Here is a 25,249-nt window from a genome sequence, read left to right on the forward strand (position 1 = left end):
ACTTAATGACATAAAAATTGCTATCCGAGTTGACACGGTTATTCCCTCTTGATGATAGTCTTTAAGTAGAAGCAGAATGTGACAGATGAGAGTGCTGAAGCTCAGTGTTCCACACAGACTTAAAAACAATGAAAAAAAAAAATTCCTGCAAAACTTTGAAAACTATTCTACAGGGGAACAATTTTTCTACTCTGTAATTTATTTGCTTTTCTTTCTTCCTTCGTTTTTCTACGCCTAGAAGCGTGTATGAAAACAGGAATTTAGTTGTTCAGGAGCTCATTTACTCCTGCTGTGCAGTCATCACAGGAAATCACAACCCTCTCTTTTGGTAGCAGCCTAAGACTAGGCAGCAGCATAGATCAAATAAACATTGGAAGATTGAACAAGTCTGAGAGCCGTGCTGGATTTAGGGCTGGATTCCACTGGAAAAGCATGCAGACTTGTATTTGAGATCGGCAAAATCTTGTTGATAGGTCATTTTGGCTCAAAATGAGGAAAGGAGTGTGAAGCCTGAGCTGTGCAAAGACAGGTTCTGCGCAATGAGGACATAGGTACAGAGGTGACAGCAGGCAGACGGCATATTTCTGGAGATTCCTGTAATCTCAATGTGGACAAGTCATTCCTGCAAGACCTCTTAGTCCGAATGGGACTCTCACAGAAAGTTATTCCTGGAAAATTTCAACAGCATCTAAACCAGACTGGAATGAGAGACTCCTTTCCATTTTGAGAGACCAGCCTGAAGCCCGCAGGAAATGCAGGTTTGTATCCAGGCATCCATATCCAGGATCCGCACCACCAAACTTCCCGCGGCTTCATACGTGAGGTTCTGGGTTTACCTCATTTCAGATGTTTACTTAATGTTAGATTAATCTGTTTTGGATACAAGCATTACATCAAGCTCCAAAGAATGATACGAGTTAGGTTAGTTCTTCAGGTATCAAAGGTACAGAAGGTTTTTCCATTTCAGAAAATTGCATCTTTCCCTTCCTACTTATTATTTGGATAATTTGCATTAAAATAATGTCTCTTTGCTTGTGAGCTTGTGCCCCCACTGCTTTATTATTCACTCAGAACAGTCATCCTTTGCATATGATATCATTGTTATTTGCTATTGAAATAATTTTAATGTCACAAAATCCACAAAACGGATTAAGATTTCAAGTGAGGAGTGAGCAATAGGAAAACCTGATCACCTAAGCAACAGAAGTCCTGTTTCATGCCTCTGTGTCTAATAATACCTAACAAGGCAAAACAACCCTGTCACCGAGGGAATGATACATTCTCTTTCTTCCCAAACAAAACGGTTTTTCACACCTTAAATGATGGGCAAAGCTGGTGGGTTCTGCGTTTTTTGAGTATGCCAGGCATAGTTATTTGTTAAGTATCAGTGTCAGGTTGATACAAAATGATCCTGTTGTGACAAGGACAACCAGTTTGGGGGGTTTGCAGGGCTCGGGACCCTTCCCCAGCATTATCTTCCACCTTGGCAGCTCAGTGTGCCAGAGGAGTACAGGCCAGAAGGGCGAGCGCTGAGGCAGCCGAGGCTTCCCTGCCAGCAGAGCCAAGCCTCAGGCCCCACTCTGACCTCCTAGTGCCACCTTCCCAACCCTCTGGTGATCCCAAACGCAGAAGAACGGGCCTTTGGAGGCAATCTGGGATGGCAACATTGCACTGCCTCTGTGACCGGCCCAAGAAACCCAAAAGCTTGACAATGGTGGATGAGAAACTTCTCAGAGGCACCCTGCAGCCTCGTCCTGTCCCTGAGGGGAGAGGTTCTGCGCCCAATTCTAGAATCATAGAATCGCTTAGGTTGGAAAAGACCTTTCAGATCATCAAGTCCAACTGTTAACCTAGCACTGCCAAGTCCACAGCTAACCCACGCCCCTAAGCTCCACATCTACAGGTCCTTTTAAATGCCTCCAGGGATGAAGACTCCACCACATCCCTGGGCAGCCTGTTCCAAGGCCTGACAACCTTTTTGGTGAAGAAATTTTTCCTAATATCCAATCTAAATCTCCCCTGGTGCAACTTGAGATTGTTTCTTCTCGTCCTATCACTTGTTACCTTGGAGAAGAGATCGACACCCGCCCCGCTACAGCCTCCTTTCAGGGAGTTGTGCAGAGCGACAAGGTCTCCCCTCAGCTTCCTTTTCTCCAGGCTGACCAACCCCAGTTCCCTCAGCCACTCCTCACAGGACTTGTGCTCCAGAGCCTTCACCAGCTTCACTGCTCTTCTTTGAACACGCTCCAGCACCTCAACGTCTTTCTTGTACTGAGGGGCACAAAACTGAACACAGTATTCGAGGTGCAGCCTCAACGGTGAAAGGACAGGGGAATGATCACTGCCCTACTCCTGCTGGCCTCTTGGCCACCTGGGCACACTGTGGGCTCATATTCAGCCACTTGTGACCAGACACCAACTAGATTTAATTCCATTCACCACAACTCTTTGGGCCCGGCCATCCAGCCAGCTTTTTACTCAGTGAAAAGTAAGCCCATCGAAGCCATGAACAGCCAGTTTCTCCAGAACGCTGCGGGAAACAGTGTCAAAGGCTTTACTCAGGTCTAGGTAGACAATATCCACAGCCTTTCCGTCATCTGCTAAGCAGGTCACCTTCTCACAGACCAGGATACTCAAGCCTTTCACAAACCCGTGCTGACTGGGCTGATCACCTACTCGCGAGATGGCAGGATGATCCGCTCCATAACCGCCATCATCCTGAGGTCACCACCCCCCCAAAACCTCGCTCAGTTCCAGGAAACAGCCGCCCCCCCCGCCCCGGCCCCGGCCAGCCCCGCCTCGCCCCGCCCGAGGAGCGGCCCGCGGCCCGCCACCCCCTCCTCCCGGCCGGCAGGAGCCGCTGCGGGCGGCGGCGCGGCGATGGGCGAGGCGGAGGGCGGCTCGGCGGCGGCCGCGGTGGAGAAGCCGCCGCTCCCCGCGGCCGGGTCGGGGGCAGCCGCGGCGGTCGCTGCCGCCGTTGCAGCCGCCGCAGCGGCAGCGGCCGCTCCCCCGGAGCCCGGAGTGCCGGCGGAGGAAGCGGTGGTGGTGTGGAGCCCTGAAGTGGAGGTTTGCCTCTTCCACGCCATGCTGGGCCACAAGCCCGTAGGTGAGAGCAGGCCGCGGCCCAGCCGCGGCCTCGAGTAGGGGCGCTGGCCGGGGAGGAGAAGCGGGCGCTGGGCCCGGAGCGACCAGCTCCAGGCTGGGGTGCCCTCCGGAGGGGCTGGCGGCCTGGCCGCGCTGCTGTGCTGCCCCTAGCGGCCTCCCGGGCTCCTCCCGCCGCGGCACCCGGCCCAGGGCCCCGGGGCTTCTCCCCGCCGTGGCGGGGCCTGTGGGAAAGGAGCCGGCGTGCCCTCCCGGCCTCCTCAGCCTCCCGTCCCGGGGCCGCAGAGCCAGCCATCCTCGCTCCCCCGTGCCATCGCCTTTCCTGACTTGCGGCCTTGCACGTCCCTTCGGTTGTTTTTCACACAGCCTCTCTGAAAGCTCAGGCTGCGGCTACGTGTCAGTGGGCCGCCCTCAGCCCCTCTCCAGAATAGCACCTGTCGTGTAGAGTGAAATATCAGCCAGGCAGGGCTGCCCGGATTGCCGTGTTCATACCGTATGATTTCCTTGTAATGATAGGACTCTTTTTTTTTTTCGATTGTCTGGCATAAGTAAAACTGGTGGTAGTGTTAACTGCATTGAGTTCTTCCCCCAGGTGTGAATCGCCATTTCCACATGATTTGTATCCGAGATAAATTCAGTCAGAATATTGGACGGCAGATTTCATCCAAAGTGATCTGGGACCATCTGAGCACCATGTATGATATGCAAGCTCTTGTGAGTATGAAGTGGTGATGTAGCCGCATTCTTCTTCCTTATGTATGATATGCGTTCTTCTTTCTTATAGTTCAGTTTTGATAAGCCAGAATCACTGGGCTTGTCGTACCTTTTGTGTTACTAAGAGTTAGGTGTTGTTCCAGTGGGTTGATGGGGTTTTCCCTGTATAAAAGTACATTAGGTGGGAGACAATAAAACCTTCAGTGGTTAGGTTTTTTTTTTCCGTACTGTGTTCTGACTTCGTTTATTGAAGTTCCCTAAATGCTGATCCAGCAAATGTTTACATAGGTAATTAAGTGCCAAACAAGGTTATAGTGTGTTAACATAAGAATTTGCCATGATTAGATTACAGAAATTATCTCAAATAATCAGTTTGACATCAGGGGCCTCCTGATTCTTTAATGTCTGAAGCGTCTTGTTAAGAATTACTTAGCTACTATTGCGTGTAAAATAGAACTTGTGATTGCACTTCTAAATCCAAATTAAAGTTTTTGCCAAAGTCATTCATAGAGACTTTTCCTTTCTTTCTAAGCACGAATCTGAGATTCTTCCATTCCCTAATATAGAGAAGAATTTTGCTCTTCCTGACGAAATGATTCAAGAAGTGAGAGAAGGTGAGATGTGATAGCACTTGTACTCTTGGTTGCTGTAATATTTTCTCAGAACAAGTAGTTTAACAGAACTCTCCCCAAAAAGAATGTGACATATCAATCCAAGGCCATTCTTTCAGACTGGTGTGTGAGATGTATCAGGAAAAGATAAAAGTTTATCTCATCAATTTTTAATCAGCTGACTGAAGGAAGCTGTCAGGGAAAGGATCACGCTGCTTGTGCTGTTCATACTGTCAGCCTCTGTGATTGACCACTGTAGGAGACGGGCTGGCGAGAAAGATAGACCCTTGGTCAGATTCCACACAGTATTTCTCATATCCCTAAATATAATAGAGATGGGATGCTAATATAGCACAAACATGTTCTGTTTACACCATTTAAATTCAACTTCTCCTGGGTATAAAAGATCCTTGTGCTTCACCGATTAGTTTGCAGAGTGAAAGGTAAAATGTGGTTCGTTGCAAAGTGATTAGTAGTTTTTTAAAGAGCAGGAGGTATGGAACTGATTAAAATAACGTCTGCATATAAATTGTATGTAATAATATTTCTGTAATAAAATTTTCCATACAAGTGATGATATAAGGTAGTTAAATAGCAATTCAGCTAATTAGTAATAATGAACACCAGCAATATATTTACTGAACCGCAGCAGTTTCAGTAGCTGGAGAAACTTACTTTTTGTCCATGGATTTGTACCAAGTACCTGTTGTGCTGGTAGAACCATCTCTTTTTTAGGATATTGCTGGTTTTAGTATGGTTCATATATTTTATTTTTTAAAGCATCACGGATTTTTAATGTCTGATGACAATTTTTTTCATGATGTTTTTTCTCTGTAGTTGCCTTAAAATTGATTGAAAACAAAAATTGTGTGAAACACTTAACGACGTTTGTATAGATCAGCGATCATTTCATTGCACTGCAAAATCATCTCTTTGTGTTCTTACCTTCTTGGGATTCAGCTATCCGGTTCTTCCAAATCTCTCTCACTCATGATAAGCCTATCTGTGTAGCCTAATCTAATAGAAATCTGCAGCAGTTTGACAGAAATCTTAGGCTGAGCAGTGAGAGCTGGATTTTCAAAGTTTAGCTATGTGTGTGTCACTTGGTACTGTTATCCAAGGTAGGAGCTAGGAAATTGAAGCGTCTGCCAAAGGAGTTCGTGGGATATTTTAAACTGCAGCGGAATGCTTCTCCATTACTAGGTACACTAAACTTTACACTAAAAATTCAGTATAATATCATAATATAGCTAAGACATTGCAATACGATTTGCTTATGTAGCATTTCCCTTTCTTCCTGTTAATAATTTCAGTGGAACCTTTTGACATGTGACATCATCTTGTTCAGTGCTTTACGTTACGCTCGTAGGATGCCGGGACTGTTAGCTGTGTTTCTCTGTCGCTGAGGAAGCTTTCCAAATTACTGCTGAATGTTGCACTGAATATTTGTTAATGTTATGACATATGCTGAGGCTACTAATCCAGAAAAAAATGCATATTGTTCTGTAAAACCATCTAACCATTGTCTTAACCATCCTTTCTGTAGGAAAAGTAATGATAGAAGAAGAAGTGAAAGAGGAAATAAAAGAAGAGATGGAAACGCATGCAGGTCCAGAAGAAGGTAAATTTGTAACTCTCTACTGTGTGATACGAGATTAAAAACCAACTGTAACTCTGAGAAATTAATGCTGAAATGTAAATCCCAAATATGGTGTACGTTGTGATTTGTATTCAGACTTGGCACGCGCTCATGCCAAAAACTAGAGTAATTTAAGAACGCACAGAGTAAGCAGTTGCCAATATCTGACACTTTGAAAGATTTCTCCTTTGCTCCTAATTCATATGTGCAAAGTTGTACAGCTTTGGAGTTTTTTGGTTTTAATATGTACTTGACAAAACCCCGGGAATCTGAAATAATCTAAGGATCTCTGAAAGAAAATCAAGTCCAGTTACAGTGAACCTAAATACTCTGTGTTAGGATCTGCATAGCCTTGGGGAAAAATAGGGCCTGTAAATAAAAAAATATTGTAAGATTGTATGCTTAGAAGGGAAGGTGGGCAAATTGTTTTTTTAATTTTATTTTACTTGCATTATCTTGCTTCTTTTAAGTATAACGGTTATTTTCCTAACACCTTGCTGTGGAACAAAGTCAAATGTGAACATTAGGGATTCTGCTATTTACCTTAACAGACCAAGCCAACTGTTAACTATATAATTTCATAATATTTATATCACAGAACAAGTGGTGTTTTAAGATTGAGTGTAATAAAATATTTAAAAACGTATTTAAAAAATATATTAAATTTTACATTTTGAGTGTTCAGTTTTAAAACTTATCCATAATACCAAATGTAATGACCGTTGCTGATTATAAATTTAATAGATTGGTCCTATGTTCTGTAAGTGTTCCTATTAAGTATTTTAATTTTAAGTGCTGTTTAATTCCACCTAATGAAGTTCACTTTTAGCCTGTCAAAATACATGCCTGTCTTTAAAGCAAATAATAAAAGCAAGATGTGCCTTTCCTATGGAAGATTTTTCCTTTAGAAGTGAAAATAATGCTTAAATGGTCATTAAATATGCTGAGAATTGATTGGTTTGAAAAGTTTTATGTAATATAAAGATATTTGATGTCACTTCTTGTTTGCCTATGTGTATGATTCTGATCTGGAATCATTACTTTGATCCTATTTCAGTTTTTGCGCCCTCTGGAAGTTTAGGAAAAACAACTGAAAAGCCAAGCAGCAAAGAGAAAGAGAAAACTTCATCAGATTCTGGGTCCAAAGAAGGATCTGATAAGAGGAAGCGCAACAGAGTCACTGAAAAGGTCTTAAACGCAAACAGTAATCCTTCCAGTCCAAGTGCTGCAAAACGACGCAGAACATAAAGCAAGCTGTGAAAGAGAGAAGTAATAAACTCTGGAACATGAGGAGGGAACATAAAAAAGGAGTAGCAGGATAGTTGCTACATAAACTTTTTGAGAAAGGAAAAGATATCTGAGCCAGGTATTTGAAGAATCTGCACATTGGCTTTATACATGCAAGACTTTGCCTGTCTGTCACGATGTGTTTTCTGGTCAGCACCGAGTAGCTGAGGATGGCTGCCTGGGGGAAAGCTGGCAGCATTAAGAGTTTGTGTTTGTAACAGTTCCGGGCTTTCAAACAAGTAACACATTGTGTGTCAGCATAGTCAGGAAACAAGTGCTCGGTGAAACACAGAGCCTCGGTTCATGAAAAGCATAGGTTATTTCCATAAATTCTGGGACATTTTTTCTGCCTTTGCTTTGTTGCTGTGTTTGAATATTACAGACCTTCTGTGGGTAATGTTGTTTGGCCATTTTAGTGACTGCAAACACAGTGTTTGTATCAAATGTCTAAATTCATTGGTTCAGTAAAACTAAAATTCTTTTAAATACAGGTGACTACTGAGTTGAAGTATTCTTTAGCTCTGTTTGCTGGAGGAACCTTCTTTCACTCTTAGTGACATAAGATTTTTCAGTCTTTATAAATTTATATACTGTAAGTGAAATGAAAATGATAATGCCCCTAGAATAATAATTAATAAGTATCCTAAATAAAATATCCAGTGTTGCACCTGGTTTTGTAAGGGATCAGCTAAGCTGTGCGTGAACCTGGAGATGTTACTTCATCCATTTGTACTACAGCAGCGTGTAACAGTGGGGTTTGTATTTCATTATTTATTTTTTTAAAGCAGTTTTAGTAGATCTGAATGGAGTTGGTATTCCAAAAATGTTAATTTTGTTCAACAACTTAGGAATCTTAACTTACATTGTAATGCTTATCTTTTGTGTGCTAGAGTATTAAGATTTGATGAAGTTCCTATTTTTTGAGTTGTGAAAAGACCACAACCAACAAGCACACGTTAGATGGTGAATGAAGTAGGCTGAACTCTTACTGTTTCACCATATTAATTATCAGTTCGTAAAAAGAAGAATTACTTCTTTATCAGTATTGCCTTCAAGGTGAGGAACTAGGAATTTACTAGTTTTTGCTTTTATTCTAGGTACGTAGCCAAGTTCTTGTCTTCATTATTTGCTTCCCTTGTTTTATACTAAGAATAAATTTGACTTGTCTTTATTTTACTAAATGGTAGTTGTTGCGTAACTTGATTAAAATTTTGCCCAACTTACTTTGAAAGTTGTTTAGGTATCTGATGCCTTTAGTGAAATTGGTCAAAAGTGCCTCCCTGGGGTTTTTTGTTTGTTTTTTTTTTTTTTACTAAGTTTATCTGGATCTTAGGAACTATTTCCCTGTTATTTCTCTAAGATACTTGATAAATCCTGGCCTGCTGAAGTCAGTGGACAGGTTGAAGGTCAGAACTCTGCCGGGATGGATGCTATAACAGCTTTTACAGCATGACGCAACTTCACTGGTTTAGGGTCTGAAATAGCAGGGCGTAAACAAATTCTGAACCAGAAGGTATGAAATGCCCTGAATTTCGTGCTGTGCTCCAGGCAATAAGCCTTGAAAAAGATAACTTACCAGACCTACCAGCTGGAGAGCTCCGGGCAGCTCTGGTTTGTGGGAGAGATGCTACAGGTGTCTCAGGTTTTCTGGGTGGGCAGAAATCAAGCTTTTATAACCTCATGTGAGGAAGCTCCTGGTTGTAATTTTGATTTGTTGGTACTGTCAAGATGCAGAAGTTGTAATCACGTGTCACTTAGCAGATCTGTCATCTTGAGTGCTGAAGGATGAATGTTAACTCTTAAGAAAACAGCAAAACTTAAAGTGCTGGTTACTTGGTCATCATATACCTAGATCTTGGCCATGAAGTGCAGATTCTGTAGCTTTCAAGTCTCACGGCCTTGTGGGTAAATCCTTTTCAGAATTCTAGTCTAAATTTTGCTATACCAATGAAATGGTTTTTTCTAGCTTAAATTAGAAATGTGCCGACACTGATGTATACTGGAACAATCTCTCAACGCCATCCTTGAAGAAGGGAGAGCTCACTTGGGGTTTCATTCCCAATCCAGCAACACTGATTTTCTTAGGAATTCGTTGTTTGTGAAGTTGGGTGTTTGGAAAACGTAAATGCTTTAAATGACCCGAGTGCTGCAGGTCTCAGCCTCCCTTCCCTTTCACCGAGCCCTGGCTTCTTGGGAAGATTGTTCTTTTATTCATTTTCTGGTAAGAGGGATATTATCTACTGGAATGAATGCATTTGGGGCTTCATAAGGGGTTTTTTTTTTTCCCTGTGAAGAAGTTAAACACGCCAGACTTGCCGCGTTTTTAAGTGAAGGAAAGAGAAAAGCTCACGCTATTCCGCTATCTTGTTTCCAACAGGCATCAATTTGTGCGGCTTCGTGTGGGGGGGGGCGGTTCATAGCCTGTCCAGGAGCCCTTCCTGCTGCCCAGCGATGGGGTGGGTGGAAAAGAGCAGAATTACGTTTCCTCCGTTTGTTTCTTCCCCTCGGGCGGCCGGGCGGAGGGGCAGGATCCCCGGAGAACCGGCGGGGCCGACCTCGGCACCCGGCCGCGCGAGTGCAGGCGGCGGGCGCAGGGACCGCGCGGCAGGGGGGGCGGGGGGGGCGGTGGCGCAGGGAAGGGGCGGGGCGTGCCGTGCCGTGCCGTGCCGTGCCCGCGCTTCCTCCTCCTCCTCCTCCTCCCGCGCCGCCCCACGTGCCGGGGCTTTGTGCCGGGCGCGCGGCCCCGCCGCCCGTTTCGGTTTCCCTTTCCCGCCCCCGGCGCGCGCCCATGGCGGCCTGGTTCAGCTTCAGGGCCGAGGAGGACGAAGCGGAGGACGAGGCGGGCTTGTGGCAGTACGACTCCACCTGGGAGGAGGACAGCGACGACGACGAGGAGGATGAGGATGGCGGCGAGCCGCAGGGAGCGGAGACGGCAGCCGGGGAGGAGCCGGAGCCAGGCTGGGCGCGGGGCTCCTGGCAGGCCCAGGTGGGTGCCGGGGTCCCTGGGGCAGGAGCGGGGCGCAGAGCGGACCCCCCGAGGCGGGACGGGGTGAGGAAGCCCCTTCTCCCGCCCGCCCCCCCGAGCTCCTGGGGCCCCACGGCTGCCCCCGGGGCCTGCCCCGCGCCCCGGGTCGCTCGCTGCGGTTCTCCTCCCTCTGCGGAGGCCGCCGTTTCGGTGTTCAGTAGCTGTGAGGGTGCCGTGAGGGCTACCGCAGCCCGCGGGGCTGATGGTCACGCGTGGATCTTCCCAGGCCCCCTGCCCCGTGTGCTGTCAGGGTACCCGGGCCCTTTCTCCCTAATTTACTATCAGGAACTGGAGCAGCTTAAAACACTCAGAAGAAGTCAAAGGTTTTTTTGTCCTGGCAGCGGTCGCTAGTGTGTAATTTTGCCCTCATCTTGATGAAGCAAATCCTCAAGAAGAGGCGACCTGAGGTCCTTTCAGAAATGAGCTTTGGAGGTGGCCAAGGCAGAGAGATGCTGTGACTTTATGACCCCTTAAGTTGCGTTAGACAGCTATGAGCTGGGTTGTTTTTTCTTCTCCCACCATTCCCTGCGATCTGGATACTTTATGCCATAAATACAAGTTCTTTCTTCTGTATGGCACCTGCCTGTTCACCGCGTTCTGATGGCCACTGGGTTTGACGTTATGACATTGGTGTTCTTCAGCAACTCCTTGATTTTAAATTTTTTGTTGGTATCCTCAACTGTATGGTGGCCTTTCATATCCTCTTTCATGCCATCAGTAAAAAGCCCTCACATAACATCTGCTTACTTTTAAAAATGAGCTGTAACTTTTTAGATTTTTTTTTTTTTTTTTTTTTTTTTTTTTGCTAGGGAGCATATTTGGAGCAACTCTGAAAAAAAAAAAATACCCACTGATAGTTATAATGAGTGATGTGGTGCTGCAAAGCATGAACACTTGTGTCTGGTGCCTTAAAATAACGTTCATTTGAAGTGGAAGGAGCTTGTTAGTCTTTAGCATCAACGTTTTTGGGTTTGACACTGAGCGTCAGTAATTTCTTCTACGGCATTGCTTTGGCAAATGCAAAACTGTTTCTCTTTTTCAGGATTTCCTGGGTCAGTCAAAGCACATTACAGTCCTTTAACTTAACTCCTCCCATTTCGGGGAAAGAAACTAATCCTTGCCTTCAGTTTCGTTTCAGCAACTCACCCCTATTCTTAGAACATAAAAAGGCAGCTAAAGCTTTCTAATTAATACACTTTTAAAGGAGTATAGAAGTATACTTTAGGGTTTTTTTATAAGCATTAAGATACTAAAATAACCTTCCTTTAAACAAAAATACATTCTAGTATTCCAAACACTCGTGGCTTCCTGCAAAAATACACACTCTGTACTTTTCAAACAAAATCAAAGTGTACATACAGCAGATGGACAAGCTCATGCATGTCTCTTCATCTTCGTGGAGTTTACTGCAGGGAACGTAGTTAGGCCTGAGCTGCGCAGGTAGATCTGTGGAGAGTCGCGGTGTTTTAGGTGGAACAGCCGTGCACTTAAAGGAAGAGGCAGAGGTTTCCTTTGAAGTGTTTTGCATTGTTTGCGGGCGTGCTGTCAATACTGTGTTGTACGTGGAGGAGTTCTAGTTTTGTTCACAAGTTTTAGTGCCTCCAGAACATTCAGATTATTCTTTTCTAGTGTGTTTGTTCTTCAGGTTTGTGTTTTTTCTTAGAACCACTTCTGGATTGTGACAACAGCATGGAATGTTTTCTCACTCCAGTGAGTGGGCTTTTCGAACTTTGCCTTACAAGGGAGCGATGTCGGTCGTCCCTGAGACTTACGGCCCCTGGAATATTGTTCTGCATCTTTACAGAGGAGTCCTTCCTTCAGTGATGAGTGTGTAGTCACCTCTGACAGTGCCTGAAACATTTTTGAGGGCAGTAAGCATGAATACTAAAAGAAACAGTAAATCTACTATCTATTTATGCCTTTGCAACCTGCCAAAGACATGAATCGGTTTCCAAATCTAATTCCTACTTTTGCAAATATTATGTTAATTCTCATTCTTCTCCCCTCAGCCTAGATGATATACTTTATGTCTGAAGCTGCTAATGTATTTATTCAATACTGAGGTTAGATTTTTTTAATTATTATTATTTTCACTATGTGCTTTCAACACTAACCTAAAATTCTGCTTTTCTCTTTGCATCTCACTTGTGTCTCTGCAAATACTCCATATTTGTGCTCTGTAATTCCTGCAGGTGTGTCTTTTCAGCTCTTTTGCATTTCAGTGCTTTTAGGAGCAAGTCTTGATAATCTGGGGATTTGTGCTGATTTTACAACGGTTACCTATCAGTCGTCTGTAGTGTATGGTGTTGATGTTGCGCAGCTCAGAGCCATGCTTTAATAACAAGCCCTGTAGTTGTGCCTTCTCCTAATTCCATCAACAGAAAGTTTTTAATCACTATTCTAGGATTCTTTGTCTTTCTCATTCCTGTGTCTCGTTCGGAATCCGCGCGTTCTTTCATCCCTTTCGATTGCAGATGGGTTCCAGTTTCTGGCCAGACGTTGCTTGCGTTAACCTCTGCTGGCTTTGTACAGTGATGCATGTTCCGACTGATGCGTTGCAGGTTTGGAGGAAGAAACTCTCTTGGTTTGCCTATCAGTGTGGTGAGAAATAAGGGAGTTTTATTTATGTGTGCAAGTTTCAATCTTGCAGTTTAGTTTGTCTTTCTAACCTGGAAAGAAAGGGAAGGTTATGTTTCTCTGTGGCTTAAACAGAAGTTTGTAGAGACTCAGGAACCATGCCTGCTTGGAGGGAAGGCTGAGTTTTGCTCCCCCATCTTGTTCTCTGCAGTGCTGTGCTCCAGAATGCCTTTCTCCTGGATCTAGCTTCTTTCTAGACAAGCCTTGCAGCACCGTGCACCATGGCATTGCAGTTGTTGGAGTATGCAGATACTGCATGTCACTGCAGTATCTACGCTTACTCTTAGCAAACCAGTTCTTTTTCAAAATTGGAGCCGGTCTGCTGTTAGCTTGCCCTACTCAACTGTGTTAAAGGATGTTATTTTAGAACCTTAAGTGTAAAGTATATCTGGAAAATGATATCTTCTGTAATTTGGAACAAAATTTTCAATAATTCCACACATATCAGAATTTCATCCTTGAAATTCATCGATACTTTTGACTATAACTCCAAAGTGCTAAGTCCCAGTCTCTGCTTACATCTTGAACAAAAGAATAATACTGATCTGTTCTGGCTGAACGTATTTTAGTCTTGTGTTTGCAGCTGTTTACTTTTTTCCCTGAATTTTAGCTGTATAGCAAAGCTTTTTGTAGTTGTGTGCATTTCTGCAGTCTGGGTGGATCCTGGGGATGGACACTAGCACTTGGATTTCTAATCCCGTATGGGCCGTGTGGGTGTGGGAAGTTCTGCCGCTTATTTTGGTCTTTGTTGTCATGTATAAAATGGAAATGTGTTGCACTGGAGACAGGTGTTATTTTAGGTCATCACAAGTTATTGTATTTAAAAAACAATGTGAGCTTTATTTGGGAATCATAGTCTGTAAATGTATTTTTAAAATTACATTTTAAAAATTCTGCTTTGATGACTTTCCTCTATGAATAAAGATTTGATCTCCCAAATGCTGTGCATGCTTCATACAATTTAAGTATTAACAGTCGACGGAGCAGCTGAATAGATGACTTCATTACAAGGTGTTACAAGATATAATCCAGTTCCTGCCTTGATAATTAATGAACAAGTGACTGGCGTTCACTAGAAAGTAGTTTTGTTTTGTTTTATTTTTCTCTGTGCAAATGAGGTTAACAAGTATCAAATTAAGTTATAAAATAACTTTGGACAGCATTTGCCACTTCTTCCTTTCAAGTTTCTTAAAATGCTTATTTGGCAGGAGTCTGCACCTCTTATCCCTGTTCCACAAAGACCCTGCTCTTGCTGTGAGCTGGCGCCGAGCACTCTGACTGCACTGTGCTTCGCGCTGGATGGATCCTTTTATTCATGAGCAGTCTTGTTCAGTTTGCTGCTTCTGCCTTGACAGAACACTTTGAAGTGCTTTCGTGGTTTAGGACAAGGAGGTTCAGCACTCAGCAAGATTAAACTTGTCTGTGTTGCTTGTGAAGTGTAACAAAATCTCTTATCATTTAAATAATCCACTGTAAAAAAAAAAAAGTATATCATTCATTTAAAATGCATTTTAAATTAAGTCACACTTGCAACTTTTATTTCCATGAAGTTCAGAGGAAGAAATGAAGCTGTTCTTTGTGATTTCTGTCTAAATGCTACATTTGGAATGAATCTAGCACACCTGTGTGGCAAGGAGAACCTGACACCATCCTGTCAGGTGGATGTGGTGCCACAGGTTTTTCTCTATAGCAATTTGAATTATGAATAGAACCATGTGAATTCAGCTGTAACTAGGTAAATCTGTCACTTGGCAACTAATAGGGATTCTGTGAGTCATTGCTGTGGGTATTCTCATTTGGTGTACCTTTTTTATTTTATTAGTGAAATATGGTTTCAGAACATTTCAACTAAATGCCTTTTATTTGTAGGAGCAAAGATCAAATTCATCACCGCTGTCTCGGAGGGGTTTTCAGGTATGTTTGACATAAAGTTTGGTTACATGGAGAGATGAGCAATAACGAAGATGATGACTGGAATGGAAGTCCAATAAAATAAATATCTAATGTGACCACATGGCTCTGTTATTGTCCACTGTGTAGATCAGCATGATGCTAAATCAGCAAAGCTACTCTTGAGCATAAAGCACAGATTAAGAAATCTTTATTTCAGTAATGTCTACAGAGAATCTTGAATTTAAGGGATATTTCTCTGTCTTAAATTCTACAGTTTTAAAGTCTGATCTCTGTCTTGACTAGGTTATATAGTGACTTAGAGAAAGACAGACAGGCAGGGCTTAGTTTGTCTTATTTTAAAACCTTTGAGTTAAGGAAGAGAATGACATTTTACTGTTCAGGATTTCCATTGACCATTTCTGTAGGAAAACCCAACTAGGATAAAAGGTATGCATGGAACATGAAAACCTTGATTAGTAAAACTAGAAAGAAAAATGAATGTTTTGGTTAAAGGAGATTACGTAAAATTTTGTCAGTCCAAAGTTGTCTTCAGGAATGCAGAGAAAAAACTGCAGTAACAAACTGGCCAGTTTTGGGAGTGCAGAGTGGAGGGCACAGGAGAGTGACAGGCAGGGCAACATGTGTAAGAGATGCTGAATTCAGTCAGTGGATTTTTTTTTTCAGAAGACAACTTTATTCTGGATCTCTGATCTGTATTTTCTCTAGTTCTCAGGCAGGCGCAACTGGATTGCAGCAGAAGACTTGCAGAGATACAGACACCATTACCCGGTATGGACTGAAAGATGATGCATGTAATCTTGTGGCTCTTCCTCATCACATGCTGAGTTTAGGAACATTTTCTAGATTTGAGGGCACCCTCTTGTCTTTACATTGATAGGCTCAGAACCTTTAAAGGATTCATTTGTGAGGGGGAAGGGATGCTGTGCATGTGGGTGCATCAGAAACAAGCTGTTACTTCCCAAAACACATTTCAAGGATTTAGTTTGACATGTTTAGGAAACGTGAAGGAAACAAGAAGTCTGAAAGTGAATGCTGCCTTTTGAAAGATAGCTGCTTAGTGATTTCTTGTTCTCATCTCCAGGGTTTGATAGAACCAGAAAATGAGGAGGAAGAGGAGATGTGGAACTTAAGTTTTTATAAAAATGAGATTTCTTTTTTGCCCCATGGTAAGTACCTTGTGTGATGACTGTTTGATGCAACTCTGCTGCAGCTAGTTGAACTGATGAAAGAGTAGCTTGATTCATGTGGGATTACTAACAAAAACAAAACAGACAAAAAAAACCCCACCACCAAAACAAAAACACCACAAACCAAAAGAAACAGAAAAAACACCGACAATTTCAATTTTACAGTGTCCCTATTCCTGCTGTCTGTTCCTTGATTTTCAATTTGGTGGTAGAAAACTAAGGGTTTTTTCTGGCTTACAAGGATGGTTGTCTTGTGAGAGAAGCTAATGCCTGTATGTGAACGCATGGCTCTGGATAATGAGCACCTTAGGTGACTGGCTAACTCAAATTTTCATTTGGTGCCATTTCTTCTTGCCTGACTTTTTGCTTTTCTTTTCAGGTTTGCATATTGAAACTCTACTTGCATCTTGGTGGGACAACTATGAAGTTCTGGAAGAAAACCATTCTTATATACAGTGGTAAAGTGTCTGCATGCATATAGTGCCTCTCGTTAGTTGTGCCTCTTTTAAGGGTCAGTTGTAGCTGTGTTCCTGAATTCAGCTTCCCAAAAGGCCTAGAATTACTCTTGAGTGAAACGTGTGTCCACTTTATTTTTATTGAGTTATATTCTTCTGGAAACCATGCAGTGGGAATCCTGAATACATGGGTTTCCAGCGCAGCTATGGCAGTAGATCTCAGTCATGCTTAGTCTTGCAGCGTACTGCAGAACAACATATTAGAGCAACGAGAGAGATCCAGATAAGCAAAGTATGTTGTCATCTTTGGTGCAGGCAATGCTTTTATGGGAGGAATCTGTTTGTCATATAGTAAACTACTTCTGTGTCCATATGGATGTGAGGTCTCCAAGACATGCCTGTGATATCACAATTTCTGGAATCTTTTTTACTTTTAACAAAATGGGTACCCTGGCTTGGATGTCATCTTTGCTCATCTGGGCTGAAAAGTTCTTTCTTTTCAGGCTGTTCCCTTTACGTGAACAAGGGATGAACTGTCGTGCCAAACCAGTCACTCGTCAAGAAATCCAGGTATTGAAAGCTTGATTTGTGGTTTTGGTGGCATTTTTTGTGTTGGTTTTTTGTTTGGTTGGTTTTTTTGAGATCTGAAGGATCTTAGGGTTTTCTCTAAATGCCTCATATTTGAAGTCTAGGGTTTTTTTACATTGCTTCCTTGGGGCTCTAGTGCGAACAGAGCTCACTCAAGCGCTGTTAAGCATTTGTCTCTCTTGTGTCCGCCAGTAGCTACACCAGCAAATGAAATGCTTAGTGATGTAATCAAGCCTTGTTATAATTCAGGTGCTACTTAAACTGGTGCTGGTAATTAGGGAGTTCCACCTTGTACTCAGTGGTTTTGTCTTGTTTTCAGGCCTTTAAGAAGTCCAAGGAAGTTATGCAAAGGTTTGTACGTGCTTATCAACTCATGCTGAGATTTTATGGAATCGTTCTGATCAACAAGGAAACTGGAGAACTTAAGAGAGCAGAGAATTGGGCTGAACGATTTAAAAACTTGAACCGGTGAGTCTCTATTCATCCTGCTGGTCATTTACTACAGCCAGGCAGCACTTTGCAGAGAAAAAAAAAAAGTTGAAAATCCTCAGCCCTTGAGTAATGGAGGCTTTTGTTGATAAAAAAAAGTTATCTAGCTAAAGTATTTTTAACTTGGCTCAACCTCTGACTGTAGGTAATCACACTTTTTGTCACTTCAATAAGTGACAAGTACAATAAATAAACAAACCAGCTGAGACTGGTTTTCTTTTGTTTCCGATGCAGCTGTTAACAGCAGGCATTCTTCATGTTGGTCTCCTGAAGTACAAAGTACAGACTTGGAGATGTTAATATTTGGTCTAGCAAAGCTTGTGTTTAAAACCATGTTTTAAGCAAGAATCACAGAAATGTTTTCACAGGTAGCCAAATTGCATTTGTAGTATCTTGTTAAACTACAAAACAGGAGTGTTTCCATATGCTTCTCTGATTGTTTATAAAGCTGCCTTAATATGTGTAAAATGCTTTGAATCCTTGGTTGGAAAATGCTCTGCAAATTGATGGTAATGTTTTTATAATACTGCGGATATCGTAGAGATAGTAATGACCCTTCATGCTCTAGTACCCCTGCTGGTATTAACAAGGGCTCTAAAAGGACTGGGCATCCTCACAAAAGAAAAACCAACTGGAAGACTGTCAAGTATTTGAAAAAAAAAATATATATACATACATATATATATATATACACACATATATATATTAAAAAAACCCTGTGTCTAGCTTAAGTCCCTAAGTCGTGCATGTCTGGCAGCACCCTTACCTGCCTTTATTCTTATACTTTTTTACAGTCTTACCTTCTAGGGTCGCTGTCAGGGACAGGATATTGGGCTGCGTGGACTTGTGTGTCTGACCCAGTAAGTTGACTGATGCAGAAAGCCAGAATCTTTCCACACAGCTGAGATGATTAATCCTAGCAGCCCAAGACGGGCTAGGAAGGTCCTGCTGAAGGCAGACAGCAGCAGTAGGTGCTTTAAAAGCTTCCCATCTGCATTGTCAAGTAGTCTTTGATAGATCACAGTCAATAATGCACAAAACATTTTGCAGATACCCTGGAGATTCATAGTGACTTGTAAGATTGTCACTTAACAACTTTGCTTACCTGTTTTGTTCAGGTTCAGCCACAACAATTTGCGGATTACTCGCATCCTGAAGTGCCTGGGGGAGATGGGATATGAACACTATCAAGTGCACTTGGTAAAGTTTTTCCTAACAGAAACTCTTGCTAGGGAGACATTACCAAATGTCAAGAGAAGTGCCTTGGATTACTTCCTCTTCACCATCAGAAGCAAACACAAGAGAAGAGAACTAGTCCACTATGCTTGGCAACACTTCAAACCTCGAGGCAGCTTTGTGTGGGGGCCACACAACAAACTCATGAAGTACAGACCCCGCTCTGCCAAGTCACAGCTGCACCAAAAGGCTGAAGATAAACAGGAAACTCTTGGTAAAAAATGTGATGATTCTGTGGAAAAGGATCAGAACCAGTCTGTAGAGGAAGAGGAGAAAGCTGTAGAGAAAGAGCAGAAAGATGTAGATGCTGCAGACTTGCAGCCTAAAATGAATGATGAAGATGTAAAAGAGAAGATAAGTGAATGTGTTTTGAAGGGAGGAGATGGTGAAGAGGAGAAAGAGGCTTCATTTATCCAGCAGGAGGATAAGGATTTAACCAGTGAGACTGAAGAAGTGCAGGGTACAGCAGAGAATGATTGCACAAAGGAGAGCAAGAAGAGAAAACTGGATGCAAATATGGCAGATGGTAACGAGGGTGGGCCACTGAAAAGCCCTACTGATATTGAAAACATTTCCCGTAATCTGGGAGAATGTGCAATTGATGCAGAAATCTCCTTCTCAGTTCCACTCTTGCAAGCAGAAGAGGAACAGAAAACACTGAAGGAAGATGATGCAAGCACCAAAGACTCAACAGTGCCAGAGACAGCTGATGCAGCTGTAAAACGGAGGAAGGTTGATAGAAGAACATCGAGAAACAAAACATACAACTTGGCCATAAACCTGAACGTGGGGCCCTCTGCCTCTAGCGCCAAGTTAAATCTGTCTGTTACAAACCCTGAGGCTGGAAAAGAAAATGACAGTGAGAAAAACACAACTCTGGAAGTGACAAGTGAGGAGGGTGGTGGTGATGCAAATGGTGGGGCTGTGAGACCCCCAGTTAGTCCCAGGCTCCCCAAGACTGGCTGGACTTCTCCAGTAAGTGATGGCTTGGAATCAAGTGGAGATGAAGTCACAGCAAGGAGTGACGAGCACCACTGCAACAGCATGCTCCTGCGAGGCGAAAGTGAGGTAGATGGGGTAGAACAGCGTAAAAAGGCAGAAAATGTAAGTGAAAAAGGGCAAGCAGAAGGCACAGGCAAAAAACAAGTTCCAGAGAGTCTTGAGCAGAGGATGGCATCCACTTGCTCTGAAGAAGACAGTGCTGAGGTTGCAGCACAAAACCCTGAAGTCTCTGAGCATGCGGCAGAGTGAGACGAGCATGGCAAGCACTCGAGGAAGCGGAGATGACACTGCCCTAACGGCTAGGAGCCAGCTGTAATAATTTGGATAGCAGAAGTAGATGGAAGAATAAACATTGGACTGATCCAGGCTAGCCCTTGTCTGACTTTTACTCTTCCACACTTTTAAAATGATCTGTAGTAACTTCACTGAGATCCAGCTCTTGATTACTCTAAAGAGGAAAACTCTTAATTTAGTCATCTTCACAGACAGGCCGTGTCCTGTTCCTGTTTTTTAATCTGATGTTCAGGACTATCTTGGAGCAATGGGGATTTTTGCACTTTGCTTTGATTCTGGTATGTCCCCTCTTAAAGAGAAGAGGAAAACTGATGTGTTTCCTTGTTTGAACTAATCAAGTATTTATTAAATACATTATTTCTAATGTGAGACAGCATTACCTTATTTGCCAGGCCTTTCTATTACCACATAACTTTTATTTGTTATTTTGAAAGGCTGTACCTTCCCAGAAGATTTATGCCTGGCAAAGGTGCTGTTTGCCTGAAAGAGATAAGTATATGCATTTCACGTCATGTAAGAGTGCAGTTGCCTCTCATCCTATAAAGAAAGTACATTTGGTTTTAGACTGGAATAAAATGCGTAGTCAAAATGTATCTCTGACCAGTCTTAACCTTTGTGTACAGATACTGTTCTCTAAGATGCAAAGTGCTGGGTAGTTTGTTCCCTTTATTCCCCATAGAAGTTACTTTCTAGTGCTTGTTAGAGTTGTTAAGAATATGAACGGTCTACTGGTTTCTGAGAGAAAAACCTTCAGACTTTGCATAAAGCCATCTAGAGCTGCTCTTCCCCAGGTTTTTCCACCACTTTCAGACCTTTGGTGGTCTTCCACGGATATTTTTGTCCACTACTGGTTCCGAGGGCCTGCCTTCCTTAATTGCCAAAATAGAATAAATCTTTTTCATTGCATTTTTTTTTTTCAGGCTTTGCTGTTAATTTGCAGTGGTCTGTGGGGCTCTCGTTTCTGCAGGCCCATTGCATGAAGTTAGTTGTGTCAGCTTTAACCCACTTCCTAGTTAGGGCAAGATTGTTTTACCATTAATGATCGGCGTGTCAGACAGTGAGGGCATGTTCAAGTGCAGCATGTCTGGAAACCTCTGGGCTTTGTGGGACAGTTAATTGAAACTTTAATTGGAGGGGGTACGCTTGTCTGGTTCATTTATTTATAGCCCTCAAGAATTTACTTTCAGACCTTGCCAGCTATTTGCCTGCCTTAAAGTTCCTGACCTCCCTGTTAGCTATTCTGCCTGACTTAAACAGTATTCAGCCGAGTCTGTAGGAGCATTAAACAATTTAGCACTTTCCCTCCTAGAGATTTACAACAGAGGACCTGTTTCACGAAGCAGAGGAAACCATTTCCAACAGCCAGAAGGTCTGGACTTGCTGTTCGCTCAGATTGGTTTACTTTTGGGGCTTTTAGGTGCTGTTTGTTTTGTGTAGGAGATGGCTAGAGGCTTGCCCGCCTTGCCAGAGAGCAGATGCAGCAGCCTGTGCTGCATGTTTTTCCTCTCTGCTACAGCTCTTGAGAAGCTTCATCTTTCAAGGAATTTGATCGGTGACTTGCTTGCCCAGACTGTGTAGGCGCTGATCCAGCATGCAACATACATGTGTGGGAATAAAAGTCTGCAAGCTTAACATTTAATGTTCATGGTCACACACGTGCTGGAGAAAGGCTTTAATGTTTTAAAAAGATTTCTTTTTTCTTTTTTTTTTTTCTTATAAACAAATGGAGTTAAATAGCCTGTAAGAATACACTTAATGACATGTAAATACTTGAAGATGTTGAGTGAAAATTCTTTCATCGAAGATTAATAAGAAATTATTAATTGTGGCTTTTGTACAGATTTGTAGTAATTTTCTTATTTAATGAAGTTTTCATTGTCAATATGTGCTCAGTTGGGGCATAGATCATGTATCTTGTTACGGTGATACGTGGTTTCTTTTTGTGTTTAATGGGATTTCTCTGTGAGCCCCAGTTTGGAGTGCTGAAACCAAACTCTTCCCTGTCATGGTCAGGTTTAGAGTTTTGGCTGTAGGTGTTAGCCGTGAGTTCACAGGATGTTTTCCAGCACTCAGAGCTGTATCACAGAATTTGTTAAATTGATGTCACCTATTAAAGCATGACTTCAATGCACACCAATTTCCACTTCTGGTTTTCTTCATCTTTGAGAGCAGAACGTGACCATAGATCTGCCCCTCCACCACACCCTGTAGCCATCTGCTGTTGCTCGGGCACTTCCAATGAGTGGGTGCATGGGGCTGTCTGGCGCTCCCAAACAGAGGTCTGGTGGGCTCGCCTTGGTGTAAACCTGCTGCTTCTTCCATGTGGAGATGATGCTCAGTCTTCCTTCACTGCTGTAAAACGTGGGCAGTAAATGTTTGGGGGAAAAGACACCCCCTCACATTCTTCTTGTTTAATGATGTGCTTTGAAATGTCTGTGCTTTGTGCTGCCATCCTCCCAACGCGTGTTGCGATGCTCTGTAGAGCAAACGAGGACTCTGCTTTTGAGCAGCTCTCGGGGCTAGCAGGCAGGAGGGCAGCTGCCCAGCCTGCGTATGGGGGCTGTCGTCTAGTGGGCCTTCAAGACACAAGGACAGGGGTGTCTGGTAGTGACTTCTGTAAGTCGCTGTGTACCTTTGGCTTCCTCCCTCTGCCTGGCAATGTGGAAGGAGACAAATACCGGTCCTCCTCTTTCTGTGGGGTGGGCTTAAAGCTGAATATTCCCAGGGCTCTTGTCTTGCTGATCATAAGCAGACTCAGCTTGCAGCAGCCCTCCAAGCCCTGGCTTGCTCTAAGCAGTGCGTGGCCAAGGAATTTGGGTCTGCTTTGCCTTCTTTCTTGCTATCAGTTGGCCTCAGTGCGAAGGAGGAGGTACAAGCTCTGTGTGAAGCAGTTCCTGCGCATGCACTACTCCACTCTGGGGTCTGTGGTGTCTAATAAAGCACTCCATTTACTTTGAAGCCATCCCAAGACACAAACATACTCACTTTCTGTCCCCAGCTGCCAGTTCCACAAAATCTTGCAGGAACTCAGTAAATCTTTGAGCCCTTTATCCCTCTGTCAAGGTTGGTGGAATATTGGCTGCTGGGGAGCTGGACGGGTACACACCATGTGCTCATATAAACTTCCTGGCATAAGGATGCCAAACTTAAACCCGGTTTTTCATTTTTTTTAAGCTTTGCTTTTCCAGTTCTGTTCTCCTCTTGCTAACCAAATGAGCTGTTTCATTTCAGTCCTGATGAATCTTTCCATGAATCTTTCCACTCTTCCTCTCCACTTCCAAGCCCTGCTTTGGATGGAATTGTTTTTAATCGATAAAGGCAAGCATGAAGTTATTTGCAGGAGATGTGTCTTCATGAATATATTGCTGTTTGGGATCACCTAGCTGGGAACTGTCATCCTGTTCCTTTTTTGCAAAAACTTCGAAGGCATTTTTTTTGTTTTGTTTTGGTTTGGTTTTTTTTGATGGCTCTGAGAATGTTTCTCCTTCTTTCTTCCTCTTTGTATCTGTCTGTGATCTTCTGTTCTCTGATCAAGATTCATCACTTTCTCAAGAAATCAGTTGGAATTCCTTAGATATCTTTGAAAAAAAGAAAAACCAAAACCAGACGTGAATACACTCCCAGAGTTAATAAACCATCTCGCAAAGCAGTAAGTGTGTTTATCTGTCCTGCATCTTGCACTCTTTAGAGGTATATTTATTTCTCCAGTGAAGTTAGGTAGCCTGAGGCACTGAATAACTGTGTTGCTTTTTATCTGTCCAGCACGGAGGTGGCGATGGGCTTTGAGAGCGGCCCGGGTGAGACCTAAGGAACATCTTTGTAATTCCAGCTGGAGCAGCCGAATTTTGCTTTTGCGGTGTGTGTGCGGGTCCAGCTCTTCCTTAGGCTCCGTCCCTGTTTGCTCAAAGCTGGGGCTGCCCAGCGGGGCATGAATGAGAGCTTCTCTTCCTGACTGACTGCTGCTCCCCCTCCTTCTCCCACCTCCTTCCCAAACCTCCTCTCTCCTCCCAGCTCAGCCCCTCTTGCCTGTGCTCCTGAGCTCTGCCCCTCAGGTTGGAGCCGCAGGTTTATCTGGAGGCGAGGAGTCTAGTTTGTAAGCTGAGACCCAGGAGGAGGAGGGATCTGCTGGACCCTGGAGGAGAAACGGTTTGGCTGCCCAGGAGGAACGAAGAGAGGCAGAGCCTGGGCACCATGGCTAGATTCTCCGCTCTTGGGCTTCTCTTCGTATTTCAGCTGTTAGCCACATCATCAGCTCAGGTAAGGAGCCTCGTTTACGTCTTAGGCTCAAGAAAAAAGTCTGTAAGGGAAAAAGATACTGATCTGTATGTTATGGCTGCAGTGTGGCAATAGCAGGTTATTGGGGTCTATTTAAAACGCGTGTGGTGCTTGTGCTGTTATTCAGAGTGCCTAGTAAGCACATCTGATTTTGTACCTGTGTAGGTAAGCTAGATCGCATCCTCGTGTAGAAACTGTACTTTCTGTAAAGGAATTGTCTTCCCGTTCAGGACTGCAGTTACAAGAGATTAAGCCTTGGGAAAGGGGAGACCTGTTGATGTAAAAGAAACCGTTTTCTATTACAATGAAGTAATAGGTTGCCAGTGAGACTGATCTCCTGATCTGGGTCTTCATCTGAATCAGAATTTCTTATTCCTTCCCTCAATCAATTTTCAAATGCTACACTTATAAAATAGCTTATTTAACCCTTGTTCACTTCAGACATGAAGCTATATTAAACTTCCCTGTATGGTGTTAATATTATTGCCCAGGGAAGTAACTCCTCAGTGAGGTTTTTTTATTGTGTTAGTGAGGAATTTTTGCAGTCTGGCTTGGGAATTCAGAGCTGCCCTCATCTGCTGTGAGCAGAGCTGCTGCCACAATGAAACCTTTGTTCGCTGAAGCTACAGCAAGTTGCTCTCCGGAGCCCTCTCCATACAGAAGTAATTTATTGGACTTTTCTTTCCTTCCCTCTACCTCAGAACTCCTCCAAAATTTCAGATTTTCAAATGGCATCCTGCTCAGAGAGGAGACTTTCCCTTTCTCCTTCTGTTTTCAATGATGGCCATCTGGCT

General features: G+C 43.3%; 3 protein-coding genes across 7 annotated transcripts in view; all 3 read left to right on the top strand.

Annotated features, from left to right (window-relative positions):
* Nucleotides 1–2,880: 2,880 nt before the first annotated feature.
* On the top strand, nucleotides 2,881–8,534 carry MRGBP (MRG domain binding protein). The gene is made up of 5 exons (XM_086761031.1): nucleotides 2,881–3,106; nucleotides 3,695–3,816; nucleotides 4,349–4,430; nucleotides 5,974–6,048; nucleotides 7,124–8,534. Exons 1-5 carry the CDS (start codon nucleotides 2,881–2,883, stop codon nucleotides 7,312–7,314), a joined length of 696 nt encoding a protein of 231 aa, XP_086617157.1. The 3' UTR covers nucleotides 7,315–8,534.
* Nucleotides 8,535–10,087: 1,553 nt separating this feature from the next.
* Nucleotides 10,088–22,311, top strand: OGFR (opioid growth factor receptor). 5 transcript variants are annotated; one of them, XM_086760463.1, is made up of 9 exons: nucleotides 10,247–10,339; nucleotides 12,393–12,441; nucleotides 14,885–14,929; nucleotides 15,635–15,697; nucleotides 16,011–16,095; nucleotides 16,496–16,574; nucleotides 17,075–17,141; nucleotides 17,479–17,627; nucleotides 18,767–22,311. In XM_086760463.1, the coding sequence occupies exons 2-9, from the start codon at nucleotides 12,421–12,423 to the stop codon at nucleotides 20,133–20,135; spliced, it is 1,878 nt and encodes a 625-aa protein (XP_086616589.1). In that variant the 5' UTR covers nucleotides 10,247–10,339; nucleotides 12,393–12,420; the 3' UTR covers nucleotides 20,136–22,311. The 5 variants fall into 5 exon arrangements, with proteins under 5 accessions (XP_086616585.1, XP_086616589.1, XP_086616586.1 ...); XM_086760460.1 differs by having other exon boundaries at nucleotides 10,259–10,339; nucleotides 12,388–12,441; XM_086760462.1 differs by lacking the exon at nucleotides 10,247–10,339 and adding an exon at nucleotides 10,639–12,088 and having other exon boundaries at nucleotides 12,388–12,441.
* A 2,060-nt stretch (nucleotides 22,312–24,371) lies between these two features.
* COL9A3 (collagen type IX alpha 3 chain) overlaps nucleotides 24,372–25,249 on the top strand; it is a 37,644-nt gene continuing 36,766 nt past the window's right edge. Inside the window, exon 1 of the mRNA XM_086761075.1 lies at nucleotides 24,372–24,437. Coding sequence (XP_086617201.1) covers nucleotides 24,372–24,437 — 66 coding nt within the window. The remainder of the gene's footprint in view (nucleotides 24,438–25,249) is intronic.

The sequence above is a fragment of the Chlamydotis macqueenii genome, chromosome 16 (assembly GCF_036417535.1).
Source record: "Chlamydotis macqueenii isolate bChlMac1 chromosome 16, bChlMac1.mat, whole genome shotgun sequence".
In the NCBI taxonomy this organism is placed as follows: Eukaryota; Metazoa; Chordata; class Aves; order Otidiformes; family Otididae; genus Chlamydotis; species Chlamydotis macqueenii.